The following is a 10,651-nucleotide window of genomic DNA, read 5'->3' as shown; positions in this document are numbered from 1 at the left end:
GTGTATTTCGAGTGTGGCCCCAGAACATTTTTCTTCTTCCAATGTGGCCCAGGGAAGCCAAAAGGTTGGACACCCCTGATCTATGGAGTATCAAGTTTCCTTATTTCAGTAGGCATTGTACTTACTATTTAAATACATAATATTGAGATACTTGAGCTGTCTGTGATTGATAGTTCATATTTTACAAAAAAGAACTACACAATCTTGATTAACCAGATTTCAGCTATTGTTTTTTGCATGGTTTAATAGCGGTGCAACACCAATGTCTTCCCCTTTCTCACTAACACACCCAAATAAACTGCACCTCCCTGCTTACACAATCAAATTAAAAGCAGATAAACGGGATCTGTCATTTTAATAATGGGTCTTTATATGTTTATTGAATCCATGAACAGTACATAAGGGAAGTGCCTACAGCCAAAGACTAGTGCAGCTGAGACAGTCACACGTTCCCTTATTTTACTGAAGGCTTTGGTAGGTCTATATTCATTGTAAGTACATATGTGCATCTGTTTGTCTGTCCTATTACTTCATTTTGACAGGATACCTAATGACGGTTCTGCTGGAATGTGGGGTCTAGCTTCCATGTATCATCCACTCCCACCACCATGAAAGCACCAATATCCCGGACCATGTGATCTCTTGAATCAAGTTATTTATATTGCTGGGGTGGAATTTTATTTTAGATAATATTTGAACATAAAAGAGGGTCCATCACATCATTAAGGAACAAAAATGCTTCCATGGTGCCTGACAGTGGAATCCTCTTGAGAAGTGGTGATGGGTTTAGAATTTTAATAATCACAGCCCTGTGTTTAAAAAGTAAGCATCTGCATTTGCTCTAACCGTTAAATGCAGTATTTTTATTGATGTATTATTGATTTCAATGTTTTATTTTTATATGAGAATATTATGTGAGGCCTAATAGTACATTTTAATGCTTTCTTCTCTAAGCTATAGGATGCCTTTCCAGTTGGTTTCCACCTCGTGGATTCTTTTATGCCTGATTTTGCAATGCCTGGCAGACAATCCTGGGGTCAAAATTCAAATCAACCAGAAAGGACTGCACTATGGTAAGCACCAAAATAGTCTTTGTATTCATCTATTAGATCAATCAGCCTGTATCTGTTGCATAAATCTAATTTTTGTTGAAAAATTAATAATCACAAAGTAATCACAAATTAATCATAAAATATTATGTGCTCAAAATATTCATCAATATGGAAAGTTACTTTAATTCAAGTATAGTTTCCGATTCCATGTTGGGGAGAAATGCTAAATATGCTTTGTGTATTTGTCAACAACACTTTTGGAATCTGCACCTCAACAACAACGGAAAGGCTGCAAGTTGATGTAACTCATTAGGGAATTAGAATTCCAGAGTTATTTATTTTTCAAAGTTATTTAAAGTTAGCGGATGATTTTGGGAAGTATAGGAAGTAAAGGGCAAAGACACTTTGTCAGACTTGCAGCTCCATGCCAATTAATTACAGTTAAAGGATAAGGAAAGGCATGTTCATTTTCCCAGGGATCGTTTAAGCCATCCTGGGCAGGCACATGTGTAGTACTGTGCATGTCCATGCAAGGAATTTCTGGAAAAACAAGGAAACATGGTGGCCCAGATCATTTTTTTACTGAAGGGAAGCACTGGCCTAGGTTAAAAAATTAAGATGTTTTATTCATTAGGTGGGGGATGCCAAATTGTCAGATCCTAATAAATATGATTTTCCTTGTCCTTTTATTACCTAAAGCCTTTTTATTATGTGGCCGTGCTTTCTTAAAATAAATAATTATTCTTTTCAAGATTTTGGTATAATCCATTTACTAACATCCTACCAGTTAGAAGTCGTGATTACAAGGCCAAAACAACTGTTACTTAGTTTAGTGTGTCTAAATTATCATTCATCTCTTAACTTCCAGGAGCAGATAACTTGATCTCTCAGATCTCATCAGTATACCTTTCTGATATCATTGGGCGTGTAACTATTGCAACAGAGTCGATGGACTATGAGCTTACACAGTAAGTATAACATAATATAGGCAGCCCCCAAACTGTTCCTCAAAGTGGAGTTGCCTTCACGTCTATAATAAAGTCTATAATGACTGTATTTTTTTAGGGTACAGATGGTGAGTTTCCAATATTCAAAAAGTTCTGCAGACTTCATTCCTGAGAAAGGGTTCCAGATATCTATCTATGGTGGAAACTCAACCGTGAATGGTACCTGGAAGCTAGACAGCATGTTAATGTAAGTAACAATCAACAGCTTGGCTTATAAACACACATAAAGGCAATATTGTGTTAATTTCTTTTTTTTTTTTTTTAGGCAAGACAGTGGATTAATGATTTTGACTTTAAAAGGAATATCCGCCTCAGTCGTCCTGGGGCTTCGCCAGAGAAATACAGGCACACCATCCATTTTTCTTATTAACTGCGAGTCTGAAATTAGAGGAGTTGATTTCAGAGTTGAAGGGGGAGTTGAGTAAGTTTTACATTTTTTTTAGCCAAGAAAAATCTCAAAATACATAACATTTCTGTGTTGCTGTTTGCCTCTCAATAAAAATGTAGCCAAGAAACTGCTTGTACTGTGGAAATAAACCCATCGGTTCAAGCGTTTGTCCTGCAAATGGGTTTCCTACATCATAACATCCCCTAGACCAGCTTTAAGCTTTGAATGCTGAACATTTGGTGACAGATAAATAGAACTATTTGTTGGGTATTCAATAAATTTTCCAGATCTCTGAACTTTTTGTGAAGATTTTAGTTTAAAAGACTGGATCTAAAATTATTGTCCGTATTACTTGTGTTTAGTTACGTCTATGAAGCTGTTAAGGGGCCAATGGAGGATATAATACGCAGTAAAGTTAATGAACAGGTAAGAAGAGGTAAGAAGAGAACCATGTTGATTTAACTTGTTAAAAATGTTCGGATGATAATCACATTAATATTGTCTTTTAGTTGTGTTCCGCACTGAGTCTACAGATTGCAGATTGGGACCAATCTCTGAGTACCTTTCTATGTGAGTTTTTAAAAAGTAGCATTTAAAACCTATATCAAACCTATACCTGCTCTATTATACTGCCCATAACCTGGCTGTGCTATGGGGAATAATCTGAAACATGAATACATGGGGTTGACTAACTTCTGTAAAATATATCTCTAGCTATATATTCATTATAAAATACTGTGGTAACATAATTATGGCTTAGGTAATAGAATTATGTAGCACTTGTGGGTCTTTTCTGTAAAGCATAGGATATCTTTAATCTATTACAAACCTGTACATGTAGAGTAGGTGTACATTTGTGTACTTTTTCACATACAAACATTGGGTGCAAAAGGCTTTTCAAGAGTGCCTTGAAATAGGCAAAGCAAAAGCTTCTCATCGCTTTACCAACTTGTGATGTTAAAGTCCTGGCTCTAATCCTTGCCCACAGGCTCACAGGACCAGAACTAAGGGTAGGCAGGCACACCTATGAAGCAAGTGTAGGGGGCACCAAGCATGTAGCTCTTCTGTCTACCACTAGTCCCATCCATGTAAGCAAGGATTAAAGAGACATCAGTTCCCCTTCCACCACTTGTCACTCCTGCTCCCTCCCCGGTTGTCACTGTGTGCACACGTAGGTGAGTAGGGGTTAGGTGTCCGGCTGGGTTTTCCAGCAAGCTTGGCCCAGCATTGCTTGCTCATGGAATTTCTATCCCCAAAGTAGCTTTCACTAGAGGCCTCCCCTCACTAAGGGTCTCACCATACTAGACAATGGATATGCATCTCCAACTTCCTTACATAGGAAGACCAAAGAGACTGAATTAAATCTAATTCCTGCCTTTATACTCTTAGGGGAAGGGTTCACATGACCAAGCCTCTCAAATAGAACTTCTAGTTATTTTGCATACAGGATCTTATATTACACTAGTTGGGTGATGACAACACAACACATGCCACTATCCTCTACCCCACTGATGTTATATGCCTAAATCCCTAAATTAAGGTTATAATCATTAAATTTTGAGGATCTGGGCTGTTGAAGGTCTGAAACATCTAAATATTATTTTTTCTCTTCTTTACATATACACTAAATGTTTTTTTTCAGCAAATATGTCTCTCACTGCTGGCCTTGATTTATCTCTTACTAAAGACCCAATATTTTCAAAACAGTATGCAGAGATTGACGTAAAGGTAAGATATGGATTTTCTTTGTGCACGTTTTATATAACATACCTGTCCATAAAGGTTTCTTGTATATTCTTTAGCTGTTTCTGTTCTTCTTAAATAATGGAAGCTGTTTTTGCAGGTTCACATCTACTGTAAATTATCAGTCACATATGGTCTGATTTATCAAAATTCTAACTAGTGTCATTTTAGAGTTTTTTTCAACCTTGAGTAAACTCACATTTAAAAAAAGAGAGTGAATGTCTCCTTAATTATTAAAAAATCCAAAGATAAAAAATGTGAACAAATAAAAACACGTAAAGAAATACAACAACTTAAGAATTTGTAAGAATTTTTGTGTAATTACAACCTAAAAAATCCCAAAAACCTCAAAGTCAATAAAGTTTTAATACTTTAAACGGATAGTTCCCATTGAATTCTATAACCTCGCCAGCTTTTAGATGGCAATGTTTGATGGTTTTTACAATGAATTAATAGAACATTTTTCATAATTTAGAGAATATTTGAAAAAAAAGAGTTTTAGCGTTAAAAGTTTGATTCGGGGGAAACGAAAAAATACTCACATTGATAAATTGGCCCCCTAATTGTTTTATTACTTTTCTAACCTTAAAAATGACTTTAATTGCAAGGTAATAGCTATCTGAAAATGTATTCCTATAGGGGGTGTCCGACACACATTTAAGTAAGACCAGAGCTAACCCACCTGCACCAATGATCTTCTCAAAGCTTCCAAACTCCATGATACAAGTTTGCATCTCAGAGTATTCACTGAACTCTGCCCTCAGAACTACCTTCATAGCAAATATTTTTACAGACCTCTTCTCAGACTTCATGGTAAGAATATTGAATGGTGATAAGCTGAATGTATGACCGAAAGTGGGAACATATGCTAAGATGGATTCAAATATTGAGTATGCCATTCATAGAGAGTATTTGTATCCAAACTCGTTTCTTGCACTTCTTTATAGTCGTACTAAGCTTTAATGCACTCACCCAATCTGCTGTGATTATGCTCAAGTAAATTTATTGATGACTGAAGAACCCTGCACAGGGGGTTGTCTCATTAACCACCATATAATCAATTCAAATAGAATCATAAACTAATTTGCAACTTCCCTGTAGCTGTAGAATTCAGCAGAAAATTATGCATTGTGGGTAAATATGGCCATTTACTCTGCATTTGTTAATGCCCACTTACAAATTACAGATGTTTCAGATAAAGAGTATTTATTCATTCTGTTCACTTTTCTCTGCAGAGCTTTATAAATATAAGAACATCGGACCTGAATAATTTTTTGCCAGAGGTGAGAAAAACTCTACTCAAGTGGAAATATTAAATGAGTGAATGTATAATAACTGTATCCTTGCCTTCTCATATGTTTCCACCTATATTTAAGGGGGTTATTTACTAAAATCCGGTCAGGCTTTTTGGGGGCAAAACTAAAAAATTTTTTTAATTCAATTTGTTCAAAATTTATTAAAGCCCGATGCTGCAAAAAGTCTAAAACTGAAATCTCAGACCTGTCTAGGTTGTGTATAAGTCAATGGCAGAGGTCCCTATCCTAAGTTTCTATGGTCTGCATTGGAATTAGATTGGTTATCTAATTCGTCAAATCGGTTATTAGAAATTGGTCGTGTTTTTTTTATTTAAAAAATGAGATGAATTCGGATTTTAGTAAATAACCTTCTTAATTAAAAACACGTCTTGCATCATAATAATTGATATGTGTTTATTTTTTTACAAATACTTTTAGCTTTCCCAGCATTATCCAGAACCATCACCAGTGAAGATTAAGCTATATCTGTCCACTGCACCAACTTTCTCTGTGAAGCCAAATAATATGACAGTGGCCTTTGTTGGAATCCTTCAAACTTACGCCATGCCCTCCAATACCACAAGCCATCTACTGTTCACTGCCACCACAGTGAGTGTCTCTCTCTAGATCTATTATAAATATATATATTTTGTATATACATCACTCTGTGAGTAGTACAAATATGGTTGAGACTGCCCCATTTAAAGGGATTTACTGAGTATGAAAATAAATACATCTTCACACAAAAGGCAGCCATATGGCTAGTTATTATCGTGCAACTTGGTCCTCAAATCAAAGGTCTGTTTTCATTATAGATGACATTGATTTGTTTATGCAGTCAGAGAACAAGTTAGTGCATCTCTATAAACTTGAAGGGAACCAGTGGCATGATTAAGGTCCCCCCGCAAGCCCTGTGGAATGGGGGGCTCTGGTCGCCTAGGCTCTTGAAGTTTCCTTACCCTGCCACAGTCTGGACATGTGTGTCAAATGAAGATACATAGGGAGCCCAATGGGATAGGTAGATCTAGTGTTGCCTCTCAACTAGAGCAGGGTTAGTTTAGTTTGGGCAGGTAAAGTAGCGAGGATGAAAATTCTTCTGCAGGGCAGCCCCAAAAAGCCTACTTATGCCACTAAAAGGAAATTAGCCCCCCTCTCATATCTGCATTTGCCAGTGCCTCCTACATGTTTTGTCCAACAATGAGGGTGATACAGGCTAACCTCTCTCTGAATTTGTGGGTAGCAATATATCCAACAAAAACAATATTGTGTAAATAAGTGGCAACTGAAAAACAAAAATGAATATGTCACATCCAATAAACCCTTTTCCCAGGCATTTTATAAAGCCAAACACCTTTATCGGTAGAGGCACTCTTACCTTGTGAAGTCATTTACTCTGTCTTTGCATCCAGGCTTTCAGCATCAGTTCCAACATTTCTGCATCTAACTCAAATCAGGAAAATGGGACGAATCTCACTGGATCCATCATTCTGAGCAGGTGAAATTCCACAAGTATTTTAGAGAATGTTTAAGAATATGTTCATTCCCAGAGCCGATATTATTTTTATCTGTTTTTTCTACATACAGCTTCCAGCTGCAGATACACAAGAATCTGTCCTATTTTAACATTACTGAGGTAAAAACTGAATTTTATATACAAACCATTATTTTCTCATATTATAATTCTTCTTATCTACTCCTAAAGTTCTCCTGCTTGTTTTCTTTCAAGAGTCAGTCCTATAGGTTCTACTATTTTGGTGGGAAGGGGAATGTGGTCCAAAATGACAAAGACCATAGAAAGCAGCATTACAATTATATAAGCTATTTTTTTGTCATTGTCTGTGTAAAGAAAACATACAACTACTTTACAGTATGCTATATTTACAGAATAAGCATTCCTCTATAAGTAACATTTTCCCCATACATAATAAAAGTTTGCCTATGTGCAGTAACTCCCAGCAACCAATAATATTGGTAACCAGTAAATGCTATCTGCTGATTGGTTGCTATCAGCTTTTAGACTTGTAGCACTCTTTGCACCTTTTATTAGATAACCCTGCTTATGGATAATGTTTATTTAATGCAGCAACTGATATGATGAACAGTGACAAAGCCCCCATTTATCAAGCAGCCAGTTGAAATAATAATCTTTTTTTTTCAGGATGCCACAAAAGAGAAAGGGATTAAAAATATTATCAAGGTTACTTTAACCACATTCTTAAAAGGTAAGAAAAACTATGACAAGTTTGACACTGTTTTTACAGTTCAGTACTTATATTAATTTTGCTTTATTTTGTGCAGAAAAATTTGAAAAGACTGGAATATACATCCCACTTAACTTTCTAAGAAATCTCTCTATCTACATGAAAGAGGTGAGATATCTGCTGGCATAGTTCTAATCCGTGGCTCCAGAAATGGGGGAAGTGCTTGAGGCTACTACTCTATTGTAGATATCCCTAGATCATTGATGGATTTCTGCGTTAGCGCCATCATTTAATTACATAGCACCAGGTAGTTGTGCACTAAGATATTTTGTAAAAATTGGATCACAGTGCAATGATTACAATTTTGTTGGAGAAAGTGCTCCTTTCTATGGCATAGGTGTCCATGGCCATGGAGAGAGGCACAGGGAAGAGATGGCTGGCAATCATTTCTTTAATGTGTGCTAAATACACTTTTTTTTTTCTTACAGGGATTTCTCCTACTGGCTGCTGATATGCAAATGTCCCCCGATTTACTGTAATCATAAGTGGACAGCTGTGACTCATGACTATGGGCCATATTTAGACCAAAAACTACTACTCTAAAGTCAAAAACCAACAGCAACCTCTGTTTTTTTAAAATCATTGTCATTGTTGCAAGTATGGAGAAGTTCTTTTCTGATTCACTTTCCAGTTGGCCTGACTGTTCAGTGCCCATACCTTTTACACCACAACCATTTGCAGTCTTTATTTGCATAAAAGGACTCAATTTCAGATAAATGATGAATACATGAATCTTTGCTACATGTACAGGTTGATAGTTGGATCTTTTAAGGTCACATATGCCACCAGGCTGTTGTAGTTTCATATTTATTATATATTGGGCATTCTATTCAGAATTCCACTCCCTCTTTGCACTTTACAGACAGCAAAACACCTCCAAACCATAACACTAACAATGTACTAAAACTTTGTGATGAGCTGAAACTCAAACGTGGATGCATCAGTCCTCAATACTTTTTAACATTCTGTAGGAGGCCAGTTCAGCCTCTTAACCCTGTTCTGTTCCTTAAAATGGGTTTTCAAGCTGCTACATAAACCTCTGCAATGTTGAAGTAGACACTTTGATATCTGGTGTTATCAATCTCCTGTTACTCAGGCTAGTGACCCTTATATTCTTCTCATCTGATCTAGGTCTGTCAGAACTGTTCTTTGATGCCATTTTATAATGTCATCCACATCAAAATATAGTCAATGTCTAACAGTCAGCCCATACATAATCCATATTCACCATATAAGAATGGACAATCTGTATTCAAGTTGAGCAATAACTCCATGCACAAACTGATAGGATAGGCCTCTAGCCAACTAGATATTTTAATGCATAAATGCCCATGTGAATTTATGGTCTACCTGTTGATTTAAAACATACCATTTTCTTCCTTTATATTTTATATTGCCTGTTATTGCTGCCTTTGTATTTTATATTGTCTGTTATTGCTGTCTACATCGTTAACACATATTTATACTTTTGTAATGTATGTTTATTACAGAAATAAATAATTGGTTTTTTGGAACAAATATATTTTAAAATTATTCTTGGTATTATGAATGTATTATTATGTAGGCGTACATTTTTTTTAAAATATCTCCATATGGTGTAAAACTTCTTCATCCATGATAAAATACCAATGGACACAGAAAATGGTGGTACATGATAGGAAAACGGAGAAATAGTCATTTTTCGCCACACTCCAATATAACATAGATATGTAGACCTTGAGCAATAGCCCAAAGTCTTTCCCTTTCTGCAGGAAGAAAGTCCCTGGTTTATTCAAAACTTTACCAGTTGCAGAGTGCTGTGCCTTTAATATTGAGGCAGAATGAGGTGTGGTAGCGGTTTAACAGTTATTCTTTTCTTCAGTTGAGGGGGCAGTTTAACATTATGGGGTACTGCGGTCCCAACAAATGTAGAAAGTATGACTGGCACCGTATATACTCGAGTATAAGCCATTCCGAGTATAAGCCGAAGTACCTAATTTTACCTCCAAAAACTGGGAAAGTTTATTGACTCGAGTATAAGCCTAGGGTGAGAAATGCAGCAGCTTCTGGTAAGTTTCAATCAAAAAATTGAGGGTTTATGCTCCCATTGGAGCCGGCGAATATTCTTAGAGATTATTCTTGGTCGCGGCGACTATTCTTGGTCACCGGCGACTATTCTTAGACGCCGACGACCGTTTTTGCGCTTGACCCGAATACAAGCCGAGGTAGAGTTTTTCAGCATATTTTGGGGACTGAAAAACTCGGCTTATACTCGAGTATATACGGTAATTCAATATGGCCTTTGTGATGGCAGAGGGTGTAGATGTTCTTTTTCTTCAATTACTGTAGTTCAATGACACTTCAAGCAGAACCAATGTGTTAGACCTCTTGGTGACATGCTTCAAGGCATTAAATTGCACCAATGTATCAAGCAATCATACTGAAAAGTATGCTTATGGCGTATTGTAACACTGATAAAATATTGCCCTTTTATAATGCGTAAACAATTAGCACCTTTGACACATAATCAGGTAAATTGGTGTAGTAACTTGCTGCAATATTATTGTTTAATTATTTTTTTGCAATGATGCTTTTATCACATTGAGACTTCAGGATCTGCCACCCACCACCCATAGTACAGAAGCACATCTCAAAGGCAGCATCTTATCCTTTGAGGGACTGTTAAAGCATTCCTTATACCCGGGTGCATTCAAAAAATCTGTAAAAAAAAAAAAATATCATACATAATCATTAAGATTTTTATTACATTAAGGGTATTGGATAGTTACAACTTGTTTCATTGTTAAAATGACAGGAGAAACACTTGTTTGTGATAGGACTCTGTTCTGTATTTGCTCCTCAAGCTTGCTCGGATATAAACACTGATGATTCAGGAACACTCCTTCCCTGCTCCAATCCAAATATA

The 10,651-nt window shown here is 36.4% G+C and overlaps 1 protein-coding gene across 1 annotated transcript; it reads left to right on the top strand.

Moving 5' to 3' along the window:
- The first annotated feature begins 252 nt into the window (after positions 1–252).
- On the top strand, positions 253–8,345 carry bpil100486379.L (bactericidal permeability increasing protein like gene 100486379 [provisional] L homeolog). Its single transcript, XM_018235183.2, has 16 exons — positions 253–474; positions 955–1,073; positions 1,921–2,020; positions 2,118–2,246; positions 2,325–2,480; positions 2,810–2,873; positions 2,957–3,017; positions 4,090–4,175; positions 4,830–5,003; positions 5,426–5,473; positions 5,924–6,094; positions 6,895–6,980; positions 7,070–7,118; positions 7,644–7,707; positions 7,784–7,854; positions 8,175–8,345. Exons 2-16 carry the CDS (start codon positions 962–964, stop codon positions 8,223–8,225), a joined length of 1,422 nt encoding a protein of 473 aa, XP_018090672.2. The 5' UTR covers positions 253–474; positions 955–961; the 3' UTR covers positions 8,226–8,345.
- Positions 8,346–10,651: the final 2,306 nt, after the last annotated feature.

The sequence above is a fragment of the Xenopus laevis genome, chromosome 9_10L (genome assembly GCF_017654675.1).
Source record: "Xenopus laevis strain J_2021 chromosome 9_10L, Xenopus_laevis_v10.1, whole genome shotgun sequence".
NCBI lineage: Eukaryota > Metazoa > Chordata > Amphibia > Anura > Pipidae > Xenopus > Xenopus laevis.
This window is presented reverse-complemented; position numbering and strand designations above follow the sequence as displayed.

Coding starts and splice junctions, on each gene's coding strand:
- bpil100486379.L (XM_018235183.2), top strand. CDS start 962: ATGCCTTTCCAGTTGGTTTCCACCTCGTGGATTCTTTTATGCCTGATT. Junction 2,021..2,117: donor ATGGACTATGAGCTTACACA/GTAAGTATAACA, acceptor GTATTTTTTTAG/GGTACAGATGGTGAGTTTCC. Junction 7,708..7,783: donor TTTAACCACATTCTTAAAAG/GTAAGAAAAACT, acceptor TATTTTGTGCAG/AAAAATTTGAAAAGACTGGA.